This window comes from Tyto alba, unplaced genomic scaffold, assembly GCF_018691265.1.
Source record: "Tyto alba isolate M040663 unplaced genomic scaffold, T.alba_DEE_v4.0 Super-Scaffold_1000006, whole genome shotgun sequence".
NCBI classification, from domain to species: Eukaryota; Metazoa; Chordata; class Aves; order Strigiformes; family Tytonidae; genus Tyto; species Tyto alba.
This window is the reverse complement of record NW_024881272.1, coordinates 15,647,431-15,671,538: the sequence shown is the minus strand read 5'-3', so window position 1 is coordinate 15,671,538 and position 24,108 is coordinate 15,647,431. Positions and strand designations below refer to the sequence as shown.

Sequence of the window (24,108 nt, the reverse complement as noted above, 5' to 3'; positions counted from 1 at the left end):
AATCCTAAAGACCATAGTTTGTGCTTGGAAATGATAAGTAGTGTTCAGGTAAACAGAAGAATGCTGGGTTGTGTATTGTCCATTGTATTGGAAAGCCCAGGAAGTGCAGCAACAGTGTTTGTGTCCTGGATTTTCTGATTTTGTAGAAAAGAATAAGATACGCAACTGCTCCTTCAGTCAAGGAACTGCACATAAAAAAAAGTAAATATCTTCATTTTGGTGAATGGAATGTGTTTTACATACACTTTTTAGCCGTAGAAACTTCTTGTATCCAAGACACTTGTCTCAAAAGAGATCAGTTTCATTCAAGTGCATGGCTGTGGAATGCACTTTGGACACATCTTTCCTGAGAGGTACTTACCGTATGACCGTCAGTTACTTTGAGGTGCTTATTTGAGCTGGAGTATGTTTTGTAAGGATTACTTCTTTTTTTAATACCTTAAACTGTTATGCCCTTCTAAAGATCTTGTTTCTAGTTTCTCCTGCTTTGTGTGCTTTGGGGAGAGAGAGTAGAGACTAAATTTCTTTCTCTTTTTTTTTTTTTTTCTTTTTTTCCTCCTTACGAGAAGGCAGTGGTTTTGTTGTGTTGTGCCTCTCTGCCACTTTTTCTCTCCACTAATTGGATTTTTCTTTATTGGACCTCGATAAATGCTTTCAAGCTGTCCTCATCCTGCAGGAGATCTATTTCCTGCCTTGGATCATCATCTTAGGTACCTACAGTGTTTGACAAAGAGCAGGGCAGATACACTATTTGTTGTGGCTTGAAGCCAGGTATCTCCAGAAGTATCTGCTAACTAAATCTCTGGGCTGACAAATGAGAATATCAAAGGGTCAAATAATTTTCTGTATCCCAAAACATTTTCTTGTCTGTCTTCTAGGTACTGTATGTGAATTAGCTGAATAATATTGTAAGTGGCATATCTCTTCCTGAGTTTTAGAGGGCTACCTTGACCATCTCCTGTAAGGGGGTTTCCACAGATTCATGGTCTGTACAGGCCTCAGGAGAAGCTCATCAAAGCATAATTCTTGTGAATATAGCATTTTTCAAGGGACTCCTTTTTCACAAGGCTTTTCAGGCATCTTGAACTCTGAAAGTAAAAAGAAGAGCAGTGAATTCTATCCATTACATCAGAAAGCCCTTCATTCAGGTGAGGAAAGCCTGAGAGAAGAAATGATTGTGGGAATGTTGTTATTCTCCTTTGGAACCTGCCGATAGGTCTGACTTGTCTCTGCATGAAGCTGCATCAGAGAGCTGCATCAGTCATTCATGGTATTTCAACATTCTGTAACTTTGTGGAGTACTTTTGCCATCTGAGATCAAGTTGCTGCTGTTACCACTTCCCTCAATGTCCACAATCACATTGGGAAGTGAGAGATCCTGGTGGCATAAGTCCATGTTGACTACCTAGAAATTCTTACTGTCCTTGTGCAGAAAAGCTTGTGTGTTGTTGATTACATCAGCAGCAGGAGAAAGTACTGTTTCTTGAACTTTTTTTTTAATTTTTTTTTTTCCATTGGAATAGTCTCTTGTCTCACCTCTTAATCTGTGGGATCTTTTCTCAGTCAGCAGTTTTCACCTCTTCATCCTCCTGACTGCTATGAGCAAAAGGAGAGGGTGGTTTGACATTATTTTTAAGAAATGGGAGAGTATTTTGTTTTGTGGTGCAGACTTCCATTTCATTGAGATTCTCTGTGTGGTCATTTTTACTGATTGTGACGGTCATAGCTCTCTGTTCCAGATCCTTAGGACTTCCCAGGCTATTTCTATTTTCTGTGGTGTTAGTCCTTTCCTTCTTATTCTTGCCTTCAGTGAAAGATGCTGCCTTGAGACACAAACAGATTTTGTATTCTTCGTGAATATAACCCCAGTTGTTAAGACCCTTTCGAAATATTTTACATGTTTCTACTGTAGTAGTTGTCTAGGAATACAAGTTTCTTTCCATCCAACTTCACTATTTTGGAGCTTTCCCTAGTACTGGGGATTGTAATTTTCTTTATTTCTAGTTTAGTCCCTTTCTTAACTGCCACAGCTGATGTAGAACCATGCAGCATACTGTGTGATTAAGAGTCCTCTTTGTTTCATGCGGGGGCTTTTTTGGTTTGAGGTATTTTTTTTAGTGATGGCTTTCCCCTCCCCCCCCCCCCCCCCCCACCCCCAAACCAATTTAAGTGGCTGTAGAGAAACCTGTACGGATAATATTGTGTTTGCACTGTGGTGTTGAGGTCATGCACAGTTCACTGGAGATGAGGTCATTATGTCAGTTCAGGCATGTGCACCGCCTCCTGCGGTTATGTGTCAGTCTGAACCAAGAAAGGGATTTTTGTTTGTGCTTTTACCACTGTTATCTATCGGTCTTCTGCATGTTCTTACTAGCTGTCTTGTTTGTGTGCTCCTAAATACCACAGTGTGTTTTTTCAGGCATCTGTATGCTGATGAGCTCTTGACAGAAGGTGAGCCACTTATCAGAACCATTTTGCCCCTTGGGAAAGTCCAAGAGGAGGAGGGTACGTCAGTAACAAGGGGAAGGGAGGGAAGGCAGGGGCCTGGAAACAATTCAGTGTCATTACACTTTTAATATTACGTAATGACCTAAGTTTTGCTACATCTGTTGTTGAGACTTAAGTAATGGGCTTACTGTCACAGGCAAGGTAAAGAATGATACTCACATTTTGTAGAAGGGACCCATGATACTTGATCTCATTGGTTTGGCATATGTGTGGTGTAGTATTGTCACATGTGTATGCATGTACACATGAATGCTCAAAGCAAGAGAAGTTTCTTAGCATTAGCTAGAGTTTGAGAGGATGTCTGTGTGTACATTCACTAATAGTGTGGCTACTGTCTTCTCATTTTTTTCATGATGTTTGTTTGAGAGGAACAGGGTTTGATGGATTGTTGCACGTTCTTTTATCGCTGTATAAGGAGGAGCTCAGGACACACACATTCACAGTTGTGACTTTACATGTGAAAAGTTAACCTTAAAAAAATCCTAGTTGGTAATCTTTCTTGCATTGTTGTTAAAGGTGCGTGATTATGCTGGTAGAGGTGGGTGGGGTGAGGCTTTTTCTGGTTTTGATCTGTAGCAAGGAGCTTTTCCCAGAGTGTGACTGCAGTGCTCATTAAGAGTGCATCTTCTTCCTTTCCGGTTCAGGATGTTCTTTCAGACTGCGTCTCAACTACAAGGGATTTCTCTTGTGCAGTTTTCTTTTGTATGTACTTCTGGTCACTTTGAATTTGTCAGAAAGAGGAGTTTTTGTGTTTCAGTGTTTTTAGTTACTAGTGCGGCTCCCTTAAAACATTGACTACTATGGAAACTACAGACACAGGTGTATTTTGGTTCGCTACTTTTTCAGACTAAAAGATTTTCATTAACTTAACAGCCTTCTGCCAGCCATAAATCAGTGTGTCTACAGATTCCTTAGAGGTACAATATGAATCTTGATTGTGTTTAGAGACTTAAAGCTTTGTGTCATGGTTCCGTGACTTGAACACAGCTAAAGGATACTGCTTTTTCGTCTCATTCATACCCGGTTTTCTTCATTATGGGAGTGGGTATTTCCTTGATGGCAGTGACATTGTCTTTGACAGCAAGTAAGCTCTGTCTGTGTAAACTGGACCTACCTTTAATCCATATCTTAGTGAGTTTTAGAAGGTAAGAAGTCTTCTAAAAGTGATGACTGATTCCTAGTGTATACTTTTTAACATGCAAGTGTTCAAGTGAGATTCTTTTCCCAAATACCAGCACTAGGAGTCTTGGATTTTGCTTTGCCACTCTGTATAAAAGAGCTAGCAAATTCTGTATTTGGTAATGGTGATGCCCACCACCACCTCAACAGTAAAGAATTAATCCTCAGCCTGAATTCTGTGAATCAGGACAGTAGGTTTTGCTTTGTCAATATTGTAGAAAACATTGTTTAAGCTGAATTTCAAGCATAGGAATTTCTCTTTAATTGCTGAATATGTCTAGACAATGCCTAGATGGTCAGGTTTCTATACTTCTTTTAAAAATTATTTTTCCATTACACTGAAGTTCTAATAATACTGACTGACTTATTCTTGTACATTGACTGGTAATGGTGGTAATTCTTTCAAGTGATGTCATGAGCCCTGGAGATGTCAGCTGTGATAATACATTTTGTAAGAAGGGACTAGCCCAAACCTAACAGAGGGTTGTCTGCAGGATGTTCAGTTTCCAGGTGCATCACTGTATGAAAATAGCTATGTTTCTTCCATACCCAGCAGGCACACACACTAGGTTTGTGCAGTGCTTGGCTCAAAATAGTAAGTCTTGCCAGAACTTGAGTTTGTTGGAAAGTGTATTGCAGATGTAACCGATCAAGCCGTGCAAGAGCTAGCTCAGGTCCAGAAGCGGTATATTTCACTGCAGCATTAATCAAGAGAAACAAAAGGTCTGTGTTTTGTATTTGAAAGTGTGATTTGTTTGTTTTTTCCACCATGTGTATGTATAAGGTAGCTTTATATTTAACATAATGACTTGATTGAATGGATTAACTTTTATGATAAGCTGTGTCTTCACTTCCTAGTATTTCTTAATAGTATAAACCAACTTAGTTACAAAAGTTTCCATTTTCTTTTAATCTCTCATATTTAGCTGTTAGTGCTTCAAGTTAAAGGAAGCTATGCCAAAAATGTAAATGGAATAAAATCCAAGTATATCAATTTACCCGGTATATAATGAAGATGGACAAAACATATATAATTAGGCCTTTTTAGAGAGTGTTTTCATGGAGTTCTAAGTGGTGTCATGTTAAGAGTTCATGTGAATTTCACTGTTAATAAGCATCCTTTCAGAAGTACCAATTAATTGTGAAAATGGGAATTTTTTTTTTTTTTTTTAAAAAAGTGCTAGTAACATTTGGTTAGCAGATAAAGTTGCTTTACTTTCAATTTTGGCACTAATTACCTTTAAGGGGAAAAGGAAAACATGCAGGAACAATGTAAATAGTCTGCTTTACCAGACAGATAGCTGTCTAATATGGTATTTAAGTCTAGGCTTTTTTTTTTTTTAACTTCCTCAAGTCAGCTTTCTGTGTAGAAGAGTACTTGTGTAATTTTGTTTTTTTTTTTTCTCTTTGAGAAGTTTATTTGGCATTATGCCTGAATTAAATCTGTACTATGGAATAAAGGTGAATTAACTATATTCAACAGACTAACTTTTAAATTTGATTGTATTAAAATGTCTCTTGCCACTTTGGTGCATAAAGTTTCTAGGTAAGAGAAGTAAACATCAAGCTTCCTGGAATCATGTTAAGAGCGGCTAATGCATTTTAATCTTAATTGGTTTTAAGATAGACAGTAAGAAGGATAAATATCTGTACACTGGTGTTTTTTTTTTTTAAAAAAAAAACAACTTTGCAACCAACATGTATTATGCATTTTTTCAATAAATTAACTCCCTTTTCCAGGCCTTAGATGGTCAAAATATTTATAATGCTTGCTGTACTCTACGGATTGATTTTTCCAAATTGGTGAATTTGAATGTCAAGTACAACAACGATAAAAGCAGGGACTACACTCGTCCTGATCTTCCATCTGGTGATGGACAGCCAGCACTGGACCCAGCTATTGCTGCAGCATTTGCAAAGGAGACCTCTCTTCTAGGTATGATTCTGGCATTATTCTTTTGTATTGCAAAGTCACTTTTGATGAAAATGTTTATTAATCCTTCTAACAATTACAGATCTTAAATTACAAGAATCCAAAAGCCCATTCAAGGTTGAGTCTACATTGTGATCTGAATTGTGTTAACAATTATATTGTCTTTAGAAGTCCTGCATAAATGAATGAGAGAGGGCATGACAAAATGAGAGATGCACAAAGTATGAGGAAAAGTCAAGTTAGTCCCATTGTTATTCCCAAATCTGTCCACACCTTTCATATGTTCCTGTCAGCTACTGCTGCTCACCTTTCCCATCCTCCCACCCAAGTTTTCAAGAGAGACTTAACATGATTTGCATGTTTCATTCATGGTAATGCTTATTTGTAATACCAGATTATGAAAATAACATTTTGTTGGCTTCCTTCAATGAGGAAAGATTATGCTCTTTGCTCAAAACAAAACAAAACAAAACAAACAAACAAAACAAACAAAACAACAAAAAACAAACAAAACAAAACAAAAAAAAACAAAAACAAAAAAACCCAAACAAACAAAAAAACCAAACAAACAAAAAAAATGGTGCTAGTCTGATTTCTGTAAATAAAAGGAAAAAAGATCTGTAGTTGCACTTCTAGTGCTGTGGGTACATAAGTTCTGTTGTTCTGTCAGCATTTGAGTTCATCCAAAGAAGTAGGTAAAATGCTCTGAGAAAGATACAGGTAAATATATCTTCTGATTATTAGAAAAGTATTTAATGCATGCTTTGGGAGAAATTTGTAAGTTGGTGGGCTTTGTTAATTTATCACAATTCATTACATAAATTTCACTTCTGTCAAGTTGCTGTTCTTTGAGAACACCTTTTACTCTTCAGAATTTAATAGTAGGCATAATATCATTATTTATAAAACCTGATTTATTATGTTGTGATCACTGTTCTTCCCACTTAGTCTCTTTTCTTTGTTCTTTTTTTTTTTTTTTTTTCATCATTTCCCATTTTCTTCAAAAGAAAACAACAACATAGATTTCATGCCTTGTTTTTTGTATGGAATGGGACAACTTGGAGTAAACTTGAGTTAATGCAGTAAAAAGGGGCCTCTGCTCTCTGTGTGTTACAGAAGTTAGAAAGCACTTGGTGAAAAATGTGAGCCCAGGAAAAGGGTGGATATTGTAGTTAAGTCTACTGAATGTTGCGCTATATCTGCCTACTTCCAAAATCAGATTACTTGAAGGATACATTTCATATCTAGTTGTAAATTTCACATATATCCACCTCCCACAAATTTTGGAGTGCTTGACTTCAGATCCTCCAGTATGACTTGCAGAATGGTGTATCACTTGTAGCTACAGCAAAAGATGTGGGAAAGTGAAAAATACCATAAGAATCTAAACTCTCTGAAGAACCTTTAGCTAAAGTTTATTTTATTTTTTAACTCTTTTAACTTCCCACTGTTCAAAAATTTCATGGCTTGATAGGGAATATGGATGACTGTTTGTGAAGAAGTTTGACACCGTAGAGATGAATGCTGTAGAAACACCCTTAAGACTGTTAAGAACTCTTTTGTCAGCACATAATGACCTAGTACTTGGACATGGTGCTGCAGTATGAGTAGTAAGGAGACAAAAGCAAAGTAAAGCAGCTGCTTATTAATATGAGACCCATCATATTAGGTGTTGTAAGACAGAGATTTAGGAGAGGAAAGAGATAAAGATTCATGCTTTATAAAACAGTGCCAAATGCAGCATTACTTACGTAACTCTTTTTGATATTTTCCTGAATCCTGAGAAGTTGCTTTCCAGTCTCAGGCTTACTAATGTATTTTTTTTTTTTAATATAATGCTTATAGTATGCATCAAATTAACAGGTTTAATTTGCTTGGAATAGTGGAATCACACTCTGAGGGTGCTTGAATCATTACATCACTCTGCGTATGTTTAATAATTGGGGTCACTATACTTGTTAGAGTTATCCAAGTGACCAGCTTTAGCAGACTTTATGTTCTAGTGTTTTAGGCTTGAAAGTCACTTAGATGCTTTTGTCATTTTTGTCTACAAAACTATGTAAGTTTTCTAACCTTTTGATTTTCATCAGTCTCATTATTTTGTGTATATTAAATTTTTTTTTCTAGTAAAATTAGGAAGATGGCAGTCATATTAGTTAATTAAATATTTTAATTCTCACTCTTTGGATGGACCTCTTTAAATGCACTGTTTTTCCAAGGAGCAGGAAAATAAAAGGTACACAGCATGAGTAACTCTCATTGCAGCTGTGAAATATTTTCAAAGCACCAGTGAAGTCAGTCATGTTTATTTTGATGAGCAGTGGAGATTATATATCCTGGTTGGGTTTTTATCTGTAAAAGCATTCATTGTTTTGAAAGAGGCTTAAGGGAGCTTGGTGTATTTTCTAACTGCTCATGACTAGTTGGGTGAGCTTGGTATATTGTAACTCTGCATCATCTGTCAAGTGGGGATGATGATACAGTGATTTTTTTTGTTGTTGTTGTTTGGGTTTGGTTTGGTTTTTTTTTTTTTTTCTTTTTTTTTTTTTCCTAGTTGTCTTTGTTTCTTTTTAAAGAATTTGAGCTCTACAGATGAAAAACTTTACCGAAAGGGTCCGTAGTGCTGTTGGTGCTTTAGCCGTTTGGATAGTTGTCAAAATGGGCATAGTGCTTGTCTGAATAGGGAAGAGCAGGGTTCTCATTCTGGACTGCTTACTGTGCAGAAAGGCACAAAATATAAATGGCATAAATAAGAAAGGACAATGCATGCAATTTATAGCTGCATTTTTATTCAGATACTCAAAAGGAGAAGGGTAACAACACTTAAAAGTTCAGAGTTATAAGATGGAGGTTGGCAAACTGTGATGTGTGAAATAGAGCAGAATGATAACAGCAACCTTCCTCCTGTTTATTTCTTTTATTTGCTTTAGAATTCTTATTTCTGTAATGTCAATAAAGATACCTTCAGAATGTAATCGGTCAGTGTCTGCCATGCCCTATTCACAGATGTTTCCCAAATGGTATGTTTCTCCTTGAAAGAGCGAAGCTTCATTTTGAGCTTAATATGATGCTCTTTGGGTCTTTCTGTGTGCTCAGAAAGAATACCTTAAAAGTTGAACCTATGTCATTCTTGTTAAAATTCTTACTGTAGCTGTTCTCTTATATGTATATAATGAGATCACTAAGAGAAAATGTGGTAAGGACTCAGTTCTGACTTTTGCTTGTGTTATGCTGTTATATGCTGGGTAGTTGTACAACTTGGGTGCCTCCTTATTGGCTTTTAAACAGTATACTGTAATTTGTATGTCAGAAATGAGGTTAAGGTTTAAGGTAATTTTGTGAGTTGAGTTTCAGTGGCAAGATGTGAGTCTTGTTAGTGTTTAAATCTGCATTAGTAATAAACCACTACATATCTCAATTTCATTCTAGGTGAAATTAACCCTCCTCTTCAGTAAATGTAACTTTATGATGTAGTGTAGTAACAGTTGCGACTTCATCAGTTATGCAGAGATTTTAAAAGAATGTGCTATCTCCCCCAGAGCCATTCAGGCTAAGTATAAGCAGCAGACCAGTAACAAGTAAAAGGTGATGATTACTTCATGTAAAGCCACAGAAAAGGTTCATAAAAGGACTAGGGACTAAATCCAGTTCTCACAGTTATGCATACCTGCATTAAGATAACTGCTCCTGCTGCCTATGGTTTTCACACATAAGTTCATCATATATTTTTAGTATAGCTTTAATTTGCCTCTTTTAAAATGGCATTACTAATTTGCATTTCAGAAGTCATGCAAAAAGATACACTGGGGGGAATAAATAATCTGGCATGCTGTGTTTAAACTTCATTGAGGAAAAAGACATCAAAAGGCTAGGAAAAAGGTGTATAATGTTTGTATGCTTTCATTATTATCCGGAAAAAGCAAAACCATGTTTTCTGTAATCATTGGAAGCTAAAATAAAGCTAGTGACAACCAGTTGATCATGTAGATAAAGTCCTTACATTTCTAAATATTTTCAGGTAAGTCCTCAAATCTTAAACAGTGTGTTGCATGATAACTAATAATACAAGTTGTTATTATTTTTATTTATTAAAAATTTTTAACTTACTTAAACCAGAACGGCAAATGAGAGTGCACTGGAGACCTACAGAACAAAGAACTGTGTTTTCTGTGGGCTTGTGATTTGTGTGACCTTTCCAAGAAATGAGGTCTATGTGTGCTGTGTAATCAGTTAAAAACATACCAGTCAAATAGATGATCCCAACCCACATGCATCATTACTTATTTGTCTACTACATCCTCAGCTGTGATGAAATAAGGTGTCAGAAGTCTCTGAGACTGTAAATTGGACATCTTTTCAATGAGTCTTGTTATCTTTTGAAAGAAGGAGAAAATCACTAATGGACAGAATGGGCTGGTCTCAAATATCAGAAGCAGATGGTTGATTTAAAAAAAAAAAAAATTTTTTTTCACTTCACATAGTAAAAGATATCCTCATTCTCTCCCCTCCCCACCTCAAAAAAGTTAAAGGAAATTTTACAGGAAAAAAAGCTTTGCATAAGCAGCAACTGTATTATACTGAACCGCAACAAACAAAAGATCTTAAATAAAAACTACTTACAGTTGCAAATCCTCATATGTAATAGTACTTTAAGTCCAATTTAGGTATTTGTTTAATATTACAGCTGGAAATACGTTGTTTTGGTTAGGGCTCCCACAGCTTTATCCCTTGCTGTCATTGCTGGCTTTCTTTATTAGTACTTCCAATGCCCCATCTTAAGATTCTTATTAATCTATTTCAAAGGATAATAATTGAATTTATTTTTGCATGAATGTTGTTGAATTAAACTTTGTTTTTAACTTCTTCAGTGGGACCAAAGAATGTCCTATAGAGAGTCTGATGTTATGAAGAATTTTGCCTTTTAAAAGTATGAATTACTCAGCTATGCTCTGCCAAACTACAGAAAGAGCCGTAAGAACTTACCTAGTCATCTTTGAGCTTCCTTTATTCCTAAATATACTGGACTGGCTTAAAGCTTCTGAGGTTAGGGAGAAATGCCTAGATACACTAGAAGATTTGAAATGCTCTAGTATCTTGGCATTTTCTAATATCTAAATGATTGCTAGTGACATAGTATAAAAACAGTTGTTTACTTCAGGTGGACATCTGTCACACCTTACTGTCATTCTTCACATTTCTGTCTATATGACCTCTACAGTAGCTGAGTGTAAATAAATGTGACATTCAGCATATGCATTGCAAAGCCCTCAAAAACACATTTTGATAACCATTCTTTAGAACAGAACTGGATGTTTTAAAGTTGTTTGAGGAGTTGAGTTTGATATTCACAGGTTTCCCTGTGTATTATAGTCTGATTCTGGGAATAACATTTTTCTTCCACAGAGCTACTTTCTTTAACTGCTTCCTTTACTAATTGTTTTTTCTTGAAAGTCTGGAGGCAGTGCATTCCAAACTCCCAGGTAGCTAGTGCTTGGCTTACATGATGAAGCATATTATATGTCACTTTATTGCCTGTTTAATGTAACTAGCTGCTGTGCCTATAGACCATCTAACACAGTCTCAAATCTATTAGACAAGATAGATTTTTTTTTTTTTCTTCTTTTTATGTAATACAGTCAGTCCCGCAAATACCACATATAATGCAATAAAAGGTTGTATTTGCTGCCTTTTGATTCAAGTAGATTTTCCCTTTATCTTGTGGCATGAGAGATGACTGGAATTGTTGTTACTCAGAACTTTCTACTCCTCTGGTTTGACCTCTCAATACTTACATTTTTAATCTTTTCAACTTTATTGGAAAGCATTCTATATCTTTAATTTTCCTTTCTTGGAGCACTTACTGTTTTTTCTTCCGTATGTGCTTTGACAGGAAATGACCAGAAAATATTTTTCAGTGCTTGATCAGTAATACTGTTAAGCACTTTCACAAAGTAATGATTAATGCCCTGTTCCCTTTGAGAGGTCATTTGTCCAGTCCAACAAAATTTCTCTCTTTTTTTTCAGTTGTTTTTCACAAAGTCATCTTGGAATGAAGATAGAAGTCTTTTCTAGGAAATTAATAAGTCTTGGGTACATAGTGTAACGGTTATGTTTAAACTGTCTGCCTGGCATACTGGAAGATTGGTTGTGTTGTGTTAGTTTAGCATGGTCATATTAACATTAGAAATTTTGCCAAAATACTGAAATCTGTGAACCCAGTTGCAGTAGAGGATAAGATACTGAAGTTCTGTTTCTTTCTTTTTTACAAGTTTTGCTACATTAGTGTCCTTTTACTGAACTCTGTGAATGTACAAATAAAATTTTGATCAAGTATGATAAACTGTTCCTGTATAAACTACGTATAGTGTATATGTATCACATGAACCTTTCACAGATCCTGGGAATACCACAGTCGCCTAGTAACTCCGTGACTTGACCAGGCAAAACCAGCAGGTCTCTACAGGATCTGAGTTTTCTTGGAGGAAGAAAAATAAAAGCACAAGTGAAGGTTTAGCCAACGGTAACATGCTGCTTCAGGGAATTTGATGACAGAAGCCACAGAGCATAATTGGTGGTGCTACCTTGAATCTTGAATTGAGAAAGTTGCCTCCTCACTTCATTTAAGCTAAGACTCTTAGAGATAGATAGGCCTTTTCACATGACCAACTCAGTGTTGTGTATTTAGTCTGAAGCATCAAGTTGAAGTAAGGAGAGCCTCTCAAAGGGTAATGGAAAATCAGGATGTAATGATGCACAGAGCACAATTAGTGTTTATTCTTACTGATTTGATCACTATTTACTTTAGGCCATTTTGATAAACCAGACACATAAGCATTTTGGAGTACAGTGGAAACGATTTTGGTGCAAAAGAATGTTTAATTGAAAAGAAAGAACTTTTTACTCCTCATCACTTTGAAGACTTGATCTGAATCAAAAAGGAATTCACATTTCTCTTCCTTATGTTAATTTAACAACCTATTTCACAACCCTTTGGATGACTTGAACAGTGGAAAGGTCTGCTTTGTAGAGTGTTGTATGCAACACTTGTACTGATATAGGTACTTTTTTTTAAATGACTTGTGTGTGTTTCGTAAAATATGCTTTATTTTAAAATTAGGGCTTCCTGTTGCAGCTGTTCCAGGAGCTCTGAGTCCTTTGGCTATTCCAAATGCTGCTGCTGCAGCTGCAGCTGCTGCTGCTGGTCGTGTAGGAATGCCTGGAGTTTCAGCTGGTGGCAATACAGTCCTCCTGGTTAGCAATTTAAATGAAGAGGTCAGTGAAACAGTTTTACTTACTTTTTTTTTTTTCCTTTGGTCCTACTTCATTTGTCAGTATTTTATAATTTCTTTGCATGTGGCCTCTTACATTTGGATTTTACGCTCAAAAGTATTTTTGCTTTTTTTTTTTTAATTATCCCCCCAAGTTAATTTTAAAGCCATTATTCTTGTTTTCTGAGGTAGCTAGCAACTTAAAATACCCTATGATAGACAGCTACCTATTTTTTTTCTAAGAAAAATGTAGTAACTACTGCATGTTTGACATTTGAATTGAAAGCTTTATTTTTACAAAATAGCAACTATGCTTTCTTTTGCAGTTATAATCATGTAAACCAGTGTTCAGTTTTGTTTTTTCTAATTGTTTGCTGTTTCATTTCATGCTTGTATCTCACATTTTAAGGTCTTAATTTATGTGAACTACTCTAACACATTTTTCTTTAAAGGTTCTCCCAAAGATCTTGACGAGGCAGTCTTCCAGTCTCTCTTAGTAATTTTTTTCTTTGCAGTTACTCATTTGTCTTTAAAAAAATAATAATAAAAAAATGGTGGCAACGCATTTTCACCTTAACTGTATCTTTCTTGCTAACTCTGAAATCTAAGGGGATTTATTTAGTTTTGCATTTTTACTGTCCTTTACATTTATTTTGATGGCTGTGAAAGCTGGTATGAAATGTGGGAAGTTTGTATCAGTCTAGCTGTTCCATTTTTAACTGGCCTCTGTCACTGTAAATCATTAAGTTTTTTTTATCATCTGGTACTATTTCGTCATCCACAGTCTTGCATGTTAAAATGTTTTAGATCAGAGTGCCATTTTGAAAGATATTTTGCCTGCATTTCATAACCAGCCATGCTTACGCAGTTAAAGTTCAAAGTTTAAAATTTCTATTGCATGCTTTTTTTAATTTATTTTCATGTTGGGATGAAATGCTGTAGTTTATTCTTGATATGAATGTACTTTACCCATATTTGTCTTGGGTGAGACTACATTTTACTCAGTTTTTCTTGTACAGTACATAAACCAACCATTTTCTGACCAAATTCCTGCATTACCTATGTACTGACCTATATTTTATTTTTTTTTTGTTCCCCACTTCCTTATTTTTTTTCTTCTGCATTGCTGTATTCCCTTCCCCATTTCATCCTTTTCCCTTTGTGTTCAACTTCCCTTTCCTTGTCTTTACCCAAATTCCCGTGCCCTTCCCTGTCTTACCCTTCTCCTCGTCTTTGTCTACGTTCCCTGTCTTCATTCCCTACGTTCATGCTTCTGTGCTTGAACAAAATGTTCCTCGGACCAACTTGCCCCAATTAACCGCCTTGAAACCATGATCCATGACCACCTCACCATTCTGCGGGAACCACCCTTCGTTATGGATGATCTGTTCATCTCCGCTCTTCCTCGACTCTTCTCTCTTCTTGTCTTACGCTGCTTGCTCTTCTCTCCTTCTAAAGATGGTTACGCCCCAAAGTCTGTTTACCCTCTTCGGTATGTTATTGTTAGCACTATACTTTTATTATTGATTTGATTTTGGTTTGATTTTTGGTTTTTGTTTTGGTTTTTTTTTTTTTTTGTTTCACCTTAATTCTTATTTGTAGCTAGCACTTTGGCTTAAAGTTGAATAGTAAATCTTTTGCTATTTTTCTTTTGCTGTTTAAAACTCTCCATAGGCACAGATTTTCTTTTAATGCATGCTAATATATTTTGCATGGTCTTTAATTTAATATCATTCACATAGCTTTGAGGGTTTATCAGAAATTATTCTTTTCAAAATTCACTATTCAAAATCTTTATCTCCTTTATTCATTTGAGAGTGTGGTGAGTTTGAGTGAGTGATCTTGTTGCTGTCTGAATGTTCCATTGATATGTCAAAATATATTACTTAGGTGACTGGCTTTAAAATGAACTTTTTCTTTTGGGTTACCTTTGACTTTGAAAAGGTGTTTATGGTGATGTGCAACGTGTGAAGATTTTATACAATAAGAAAGACAGTGCTCTTATACAGATGGCTGATGGAAACCAGTCACAGCTGGGTAAGAGTAGTTTTCTGTTTATATTCCTATTAGTCTAGGTACTTGAAATTATGCTGTGTAAAATCAGGTGAACTAAGCATGGTTACATTTATCAGTTTGTCTTGTATACTGGTTACCCACAAGATCTAAAATCTTACTGCGTGCATTTGTATTCCAGAAGGTCTGCACAATATCCTAAATTAATTCAGTAGCTGATTCACATGTGATGGTCTATATAAAATTATTGCTGATGCACATTCTTCAGACCTAGTTCTTGATCCTAGCCTTTTAGCATATTGACCCTTTGATTTGCTTGGGTGTTTTTCTTGTTTGCTTGTGTGATGTACCACAAGCTGTTGAAAAGTAGCACTGAATTGAGTAAACTTCTTTGTCTTCTTCAGCCATGAGCCATCTTAATGGACAAAAAATGTATGGAAAGATTATTCGAGTTACCCTTTCTAAACATCAGACAGTACAACTACCTCGAGAGGGACTTGATGACCAAGGGCTGACTAAAGATTTTGGTAATTCACCTCTGCATCGCTTCAAGAAACCTGGTTCAAAAAACTTTCAAAATATATTCCCTCCTTCTGCAACACTTCATCTATCCAATATTCCGTAAGTGTTGTCTCTCAGTAAGGTAGTAGTATTAATATGGATCACAACACACTGAATTGTCTAATAATTCCTTGCTTATGCTTATTTTCTTTCTGTCTGTAGACCATCAGTAGCAGAAGAGGATCTACGCACATTGTTTGCGAACACTGGAGGCACTGTGAAAGCATTTAAATTTTTTCAGTAAGTAACTTTCTGTACATAACTCTAACAGAAGACTGCCTAAGTGCATTTTTGCAGCATGTCTTAAGGAAAAGTGCATAGAGGATAGAAAACATTAGGAGAAACCCCTGTAGTATTCGAGTTCCTAATGCCATAATTTTGTTTCAGAAGAGATCACAAGATGGCACTTCTTCAGATGTCAACAGTAGAAGAAGCTATTCAGGCTTTGATTGATCTTCACAATTACAATCTGGGAGAAAATCACCATCTGAGAGTTTCTTTCTCTAAGTCAACTATTTAAAAAGGCAGATTGAAAATGAGGGTGTATTGCATTGTTTGGTGTTGTCACCTATTGACTGTTCAGGAAAGTGGGGACCAGAGTTTGTCTTCAGTTGTTTGTTTTTATTTTTTTTTTTTTTTCATGCTGTTATCATTCCTTGATTGTTTCAAAAAATAAAAATTAATAATAATAAAAACAAGCAGTGATACTAACTGCTGTTGTTCAACTGTTGTTTAGATAAACCATCATTTTGTTTAAAAGATTTCGAGTTAGTACCACAGTTTTTCAACTTAGTTGACATACGTGCCTTAAAAAGGAAAACTAGTACTGCTGGAATTGCATAACTAGTGAAAAGCGAATTTGGTTGTCTGGGGCACATTGTTACATGGTAATTTAAGTATGTTTAGGCAGGGGTGTGTAAAAAGGTTAAGCTTTTGTTTCTCCTGCTTGATAGATTTCTTTATCTGCTGGCTTGTCACTTATTTTTCTTTTTAATTGGAGAAGATGCATTATGCTGAAAGAGTAAAATGACGTTTTTTGATTTCTGCAACTTTTTGCTTTGTGCTCTTTTTTTAAAAAGGCCTTTTGTATTTCATGGTTCTGGTCTAGATTCAGTTATGAATGTAGGCATTAGTTAAAATTAACAAGGTACAGAATATTAATTTCTTAAAGGACAAAAAGTGACTTCTGTGACTTTGAGCCCTATGTGAAAAGCATTGTGGAATCTTAACCTTTTTGTACACACTCTTGTGGGATGTATCATATAAATGTCAGCACTAAGTAATGTCTTGTTTGTGGCTGAATATTTTTTGTAGATGTTTTTGAAGTTGACATGACTTATGTGCATTTCAATATATATTGCCATCTTTAGTTTGTAATTAAGATATGGAATATGGTCATGGATTTCTGAGCATGTACAGACTGGTCAAGCTAGTTCAGGAAGTGGTGCATGTATTTTTCAATGATGAAGAAAGTTTGCTGCAAATGCTTGCAGGAAATTTTGTGGCAGTTCTCTAAAACTGACAACCAGGTGGGACCAAAGTTTATGTGCCTTTAGTCTTAATTTACCTTGCATTGTAATATTCAGTTTTAATAAATCTCTTCGAAATATTTTGTATTTAGAAATTGATCTGACTTTACTATAAACATGGCTCAGAATCTTCAGAACCAGTTAATTTGGAAACAGTTCTCTGTCAGTCTGAACTGTTACCTTGATTCTGTTTAAATGACCAATACTTTTTGAAATTGATGTACTTAGTTTCAAGATTCATAGATTCTGTTATCTATGTAGAAAAAAAAAAAAAGGTCATGTATATTTTCTATTAGTTGAGTTTTTACATCTTTAGAATTGTAAAATTCAGTATAGTTTGAAAGTGGCACAATTAAAAATTAATTTTCTAACAAAGTTGGGAGGTTTGATGGTTGTTTAATTTCATTTTGTGTGTACTCTGCTTACCTCTGTAGCATGCTCAATAAACACTTCTGTAGCTCTGTATTCACCTTTTCTGTCTTTCTCTGCTGCTTTCTCTCTCTCTTCTTCTTTGTTTTTCCACTTCTACTGTGCTTCTAAATTCATGTTTATTCTCTGCCAGGGTGGGAAAAGCATAATATTAAAAAATACAATTTATGGCTTTTTACCATGAATCTGATGCTGTGAAAAATACCAGCTCTTTATTTTCAGAAAGATAGTGACCCCTTTGCAGGCATATATGCATATTAAACATTTCCCACCCTGTTATAACTTACTGCTTTAAAGACATAACTTTTATTGTAGTTCGTTAGCTCTCTCTTTCTATCTTTTTAGTTTTTAAGCAGATTTATGCACTAATAGATCTCTCAGGTTTGCCATGCTCTCTTGCTGCAGTTTCATCTTTCATTTTTTTTTGTGTCTGCTAAAGATTTTCTACTAATCATATAGTATACTCATGGGTTAAAGTAACAAAAGTTTTTAACATTAGGTTAGTGGACCATACATATCCCAGAGCAGGATATTTCACCTTTGCAGAGACCTGAGCTCAAATGAATGTAAAAACAGTTGGGGCATTTCTTCATATTACTTTGAACTGATTTTTCTGTTTTTTTTTTTTCCCTCTATGAGAAATAGGATTAAAACTTTTACACAGGTCCCTTTTAAGGGTAACTGTATGATCCTCAAGCATTACATTGGTAAAAGCTGTCAGTGTTCAATTCGAAGCATTTTTCTGTCACTTCTCTGCTACAACTACTGTAGATTTATTGATGTCAGATTACTTTGTGACCTGATGTCTGTTCTTCGGGTTGGCTTTCAAATCAATAAATAGCTATCAGCTTTTTAAAGGTCATGGTATAACGTAGGGGGTTTGCATTAGTCTTCACTACATTAAATAAAATGCATTAGGTTCTTATCTGCTTTATCAGAAATACACATAAGATATAACTTAAGTTGTACTTCAAGTAGCACAGTGATCACCCAGTCTGAAATGCTAGCAGAAACAAATTCATCCATACATGAAACTTGTGAATCAGCATCATTTTACACCTCAGACCCCCAAACACATTGATGTGACCATCTCCCAACTGAACGCTAGTTAAGGGTCTGACTGAGCTGATCTCTTAAATTTTTCATCTATATAGTATGGTGTCCTGTATTTTTAAGAGTAAAAATGTGTCAGGTTTCTTTTTCAGTATCAGAATATGCTTGCATGTTTTAAATAGAAATGTGAATTGAAATTCACTATTCCGTGGGTTCAGCTTGTGCCGAACTATTTCCACTCTAAAACATCTGTATCAGATAGCATACAGTGATTGCTGTATGTATAATTTTGAAATAATTTTAAACATCTACAGTGCTTGAGAGTTTACAAATACAGGGTTTTTGTAAAACTGTAACTTAACTCATCTCTTGCCAGGCTTATTTCCTTAAAAAGAAGTTTCTACACTTCTCATTTTGGAAAGTTCTGTGGCAAAAACCTCAAGGGAAAGAATATATATTGAATTTGATTTGTAATAAGTTCAGTAACTTTTATTATGAGGTTATATTTTGTATCAGCCAAAATCAAAAGTATTGATAGTCATAATTGTAATGTGGTGGTTTGGTTTTTTTTACTAAGTCAGTGGAGAAAATCACTGTTCAGTTATTGATACTTAGCCTTTAAGGTGGTATCTCTTCAGAAAATACAGGTTTAATGTCCTAACTGCTAGAACTTTCAAAAACTTGTTTTTCTTGAGATGGTACTGCATTTTGTATAGCAATTTGTACATTTTTGTTATTATAAAATGTAAATAAGTTTGTTGTATTTTTAGCTCTTCGAATGTGAAAATTCAAAGCATTTTTATTAAAATTTTACTAAAAATAAGGTTTATGAATAACTTCTTACACTCCGTGGAATGTGAGTTTTCAGATTATGTTAGTAGAACTTTACTATAGACCATGACCAAAGTCCATTTCAGATTTTTAAAATAATTCTAGTATTTTGACAGAAGGCAGTTGCTGATATTTCCCCCCCCCCCCCCCCTTCATTTGTGAATTGTTAGATTTTTCTCTAATGGAGCATTGATATTGGTTGGAGAAGTCTAAAAATGATTCTTTGATCAGGTAATGTCTGCTGGCAAATATAATGCATAAATGAAGTAAAACAAAGCCCGATAGCATTCTGACTAAAAAATTGTAGCAAAACTTAAGTGAATGCACTTGGAAGCGTTTCTATATGTTGTGATTTAACATGTTACTAAAATACACCTTTGCCCTGCAGGAATAACAGCTCATATGACTATTTGTAGGTTACTGGTTTTAATGTTTTACATTAATTTTCAGTTTTATAAGCCATCTTACAAAAAATCCCTTTGGTTAATTGTAAGTATCCTTCTGTTTATTATAATATGCTACAGAATGAGAGCACCAATCAGACCTTTATCTGCAGTATTTAAGGCACTGCAATTTCATATCCTAGTTTAGATAATTTTTCTGTGCTTAGAAAATAAGTAGCTGTTGAAACACTAGAAAAGATAAGAATTGTGTCTTTCTCTGCAAACAGGTATGTACGTCCACTAGTCCTTCTCAAGAAATGGTTTTCCCAGTATTCAATGTTTTACAGTGAGCAAGGCTTCTTAAAAGGTTTGACTGTGTTAAGTAGGATGAGGCTGAAGTCTGTATCTGTTAGACCTTATTCCATTCAAGAGACTGAAGACAACCTAAAGGTCAGAGTTTTGCTGAGGTAAACAAATTTTATTTTAAATAATTTGGCAAAATGTCCCATATCCTGTAATCCTGGTCTTTGTAGAAAGGGCTGTGTAAGTTGCGAATGTGGTCTGGATCATATTTGAAGATAGGTTTTCCCAGGTCTTGGTTGTGCAACATCTGCAGTATTTCTTACCTTCTGGATTTCCTAGGGAACAGCTTCAGACTGCTAGTGTGGTTCTCATCCACGCAGAGGATGAGGAGACAGACTAATTTGTTCTGAAACAGTGGTATTTGTCATGCTATTTTTTTACTTTATGGGCCTTGGCAAAGTTAATCAGTGGACTGCAGTAATCTAACTGCAGAGAACAATAATCTATTATAAATTTTTCTGTTAGTCCACAATTATCTTGATAGAACCAGTGGCAAGGTTCCTGCTGTGCTGAGGAATTATATACCACCTTAATGGAGTTTTAGAGAATTAACTTATTTTTTGTTCTTTTAATATAAGAATTTATTTAGAATTACCTAATCTGAGTCTCTTGAGCTTTGAAAATACCTACAGTGCATTGGCATGCACGCACGCGTGCTTGGTTTCTTCAGGATGGTTAACAAAATGAGATTGGTGAGTTCCTGCTTCACCTAAAAAATAATGTCACTTTTACTGCATGATATACCTTTGCTGTGATTTTCTGAGTTTACTGAACTTTCCCCTGATGACCAAACTGAATTTGGAAGAAGAATATGTTGCTTTGTTTTTCCCCGTCAAAGTTTACAGCATGTAATGTTTAAAATCTATTCTTTCACGATTAGTTCTGCATGCAGGCAGCAAAGAAAAAGCAAAGAACTTTCTTTCCTCAGGAAAATGTGAATTAAATGCGTATTGGCTTAAATGTCTCCAAAAAAAAAAATAATTAGCTCAAAATAGCACTCCTATTATTGAAGAGCTCTGCATGTTTTATGAGTTTTAGCCCAGTTTCAGAAGGAAATGAGACATGCATAATTGCCCTGTCGGCATGTGAATGTCCTGTTCCCTAGATAACCTCTGTCTCCCTCCTGCACCCTTTGGCTGGTTTCCTGTCAGACAGAGGGGATGGAGGTCTCCCGTACAAAGGTGTTACTATTTCTATGCTCATGATTAGTTGTCTTGCTAGGTCAAAGTCCATCCTTTCTGTGCTGTGGGAAAGGGAAGGGTAAAATTTTTTTTATACTGGGTGGAGTACACGAGAAACTGGATGGAAGGGATGTTTTGCAGCAGGGACGATATTGGACAGAGGAGCACTGAGGGAGTTTCAGTAGGTTTAAGTTGTTTTCATGCATAAATACCCCTTAAAAATCATTGCTAAAGGGAGAGTTGAATTATTTTGGGGGGTTATTTTACAAACAAGTCTGGGCAGCATCAGTATAGCTTGTGAGATAAATGTACTATATTTTCACTTCGGCTCAACAAGTACAGAGGTGTTGGAGCTTAGCAATTGCATGCAGACTGCTGTGGAAGCTGGTTTTCCCAGGATGACTATGGATCATCCCTGGAAGACAGCAAGACTGAAAGCCTGAAGCCTCTAGCCCTAAGATAGGTGACGTGTCAGGGTAGTTTAGTATGATTGATGCTGATGGCTTGCCAAAGAACTAGATAAAGTGAGCTAGTGGGATCTAGTAAAAGATTTGTTAGAGGAGTCATCAAAAGTGACACATTGGAACTGGCATTTTTTGAAGAAAAAAACGTCTACTGTAAAATTTCTGACCATCTGTATTCCTTGGAATGGTGCTCCAGTATCCTTTGGGCTGACCCTATCCCCTTTAGTTCCTTAATGCCCTGGGCTTATCTCTCACGGCATCAGCACCCTTTGAGGATTTCAGTTGTGCAGCTGAAATCATGCTGGACTAGTCTGATCTTTCCTGAAGCAAGAGAGTTTCTTGGCAGCTGCACCTGACAAGCACCAGTGATCTGCTCTATGTGGTGGGACACCAGCCTTGCTGCTGCTTTAAAGCATTGACAGTCCTCAGCTAGTAAATAGCCGCAGTGCTGTGCCAACAAAATACTCTCTTCAGTGTGCTGTGCTTTTTTTGCTGAACATTAACCTTCAGGTATTGACTTTAAGGTAATTTGGGTACATTTGTTGTGAACAAGGGTTGTGTTTCAAAGTGTGGGGGATTTTTCTTTCTTTTTCCCCTCTCTTGTTAGACACAGACAGATTTTCCTGTTGATGTTTATAGATAATAGACCAGAGGCCACCTTCATTTCCCAGTTCTCAGGCAAATTACGGTAAACCTTAACCATTTTGGTCAGAGGTGTGTCTAACGTGTTCTTCAAATGCTGAAGGCAGAAGTTGCACAACTTCTCTAGTCAACCTGCATCACTGCTTTGCTATGCTGTTAGACCTTCAGGAAAAAAAAAAAAGTTCTTGACCTAAATTTCTTGCTGCAATTTAGGTCTACTTCAGTTTTTAGAAAGTGGTTATTTTCAAATTCCTTTGTTACATGTCACTAAACTCCCATCATCTTTGGAGCATACATACTTTAGAATATATGGCTAATAATAAGTAACCTTTTCTCATAGGTGGCTCTTCACTCTTGATAGTTCTTAAAAACGAAGGTGTTTGTGGTGCCATCTTGTTATGCAGAGGTGGGTGTACTTTGAATGGACTGCTCCTTTGATTACAAAAGGAGAATGAGAGTGGCAGCACCAAACACTTCCGCATTGCCGTGGATGATCTCTAAATAGCTTTTTTCCTCCAGGTGGTGTATCTTGTTTGAGTAAGTCTGCAGCACATTTTGGTCCACCAAAGGATGTGTTCTCAGCTGTGGCAGTGGAAGAATTACCAAATCACTAGAAAATGGCTGGAGTTACTCAGTAAAATTGAAGTGTATAGAATACAAATATTCTTACTAACAGATCAATATTGACAGTTATTTGCAGTTTTCTTATGGATACCTGGAAAAGGTTAAAGTAACTCCCTTTTCAAAGCGAACATGTTAAAGTATTAAAACTTTTTTCACAGGAATGTAGTCTGTTGGTTTGTATAGGCTATGATCTGTAAGCTTCACATAGCTCTTCTGAATAGGTTGTCCTAAGGAAATAGATTCCATATTTCATTTCTGTTTCCAGCTTTTGCAAGTTTTGAGCCAGTTGAAAACTTGTGTTTTTGCTGATTTGAAAGAATACACCCCTTAACCCCTTCCAAGTCCACAGCAGCTTCCTAATTTTCCAAAGAAGGTAATTCTGTAAAACAGCTTTTTTCAAGGGGGATTTGAAACATCATGCACAACGTATTCCTCCATAGCTAAACAAAGTTACAGATTTTCTTCCTATGTTGGGACTAGTTATCCAGCTGCCTTGTACGCTTAGAACTGCTTGGTAAGCTTCCAGACAGATTTACTCGAAAGTAAATATATTGGTTTTGGTGCACTTGCACAGTATTATGAAGCCTAAAGTTTCCTCTGTGAGGCGTCACACTTGAAGAAAACCTTGATTATCTACTGCAGCTACTAGATTTCTAGGGATCCAAGACTTGCAGATTCATTGGCTTCTAGGACTTCTCCAGCAATTTTGAGATCCTTTAATGACCATAGCAAGTTGCATTCATGACTTCATAACTTTCAGGGTATGTGCTGTAGAGTGAAATTAGGGCTGTATGCATTTCAGGCTCTTAGATTAAGATACTGAGTAGACCTAGAAAAATGTGGGAGCCCTTCAGTCTATTTTGAGACAGTTTCCTCATTGCAAATCCTTGGATCTTGCTAGTCAAATTAATTTCAGCTTCACTTAATATTTAGTACCTGGTAGAATCCTGAGTAACCAATATCCTTGTACTAAGACAGAAGGTCTTCAAGTGCTTTACGTTTTTTGAAATGTTTTAGGAACTTAAAAAATGTTACCCTCTGAATCATTTTTATAATTGAAAAAAACAAATCCTGTTATACTTGTCAGTCACCTATTTAGTAATTTTTTCAGTACATCTGTCAGTAAATGTTACTTACATTTATGTTA

At 35.9% G+C, this 24,108-nt stretch overlaps 1 protein-coding gene across 6 annotated transcripts in view; it reads left to right on the top strand.

The window, feature by feature from the left end:
* Window positions 1–17,456, top strand: part of PTBP2 (polypyrimidine tract binding protein 2) — a 53,407-nt gene extending 35,951 nt beyond the window's left edge. For 3 of the 6 annotated variants that reach the window (XM_033000572.2, XM_033000576.2, XM_033000577.2), the window contains 7 exons: window positions 5,428–5,623; window positions 12,738–12,892; window positions 14,347–14,380; window positions 14,833–14,925; window positions 15,306–15,522; window positions 15,625–15,702; window positions 15,850–17,456. In XM_033000572.2, coding sequence (XP_032856463.1) covers window positions 5,428–5,623; window positions 12,738–12,892; window positions 14,347–14,380; window positions 14,833–14,925; window positions 15,306–15,522; window positions 15,625–15,702; window positions 15,850–15,982 — 906 coding nt within the window. In that variant the 3' untranslated portion in view covers window positions 15,983–17,456. The remainder of the gene's footprint in view (window positions 1–5,427; window positions 5,624–12,737; window positions 12,893–14,346; window positions 14,381–14,832; window positions 14,926–15,305; window positions 15,523–15,624; window positions 15,703–15,849) is intronic. The other 3 variants (XM_033000575.2, XM_033000574.2, XM_033000573.2) reach the window with 3 other exon arrangements.
* The last annotated feature ends 6,652 nt before the right edge of the window (window positions 17,457–24,108 follow it).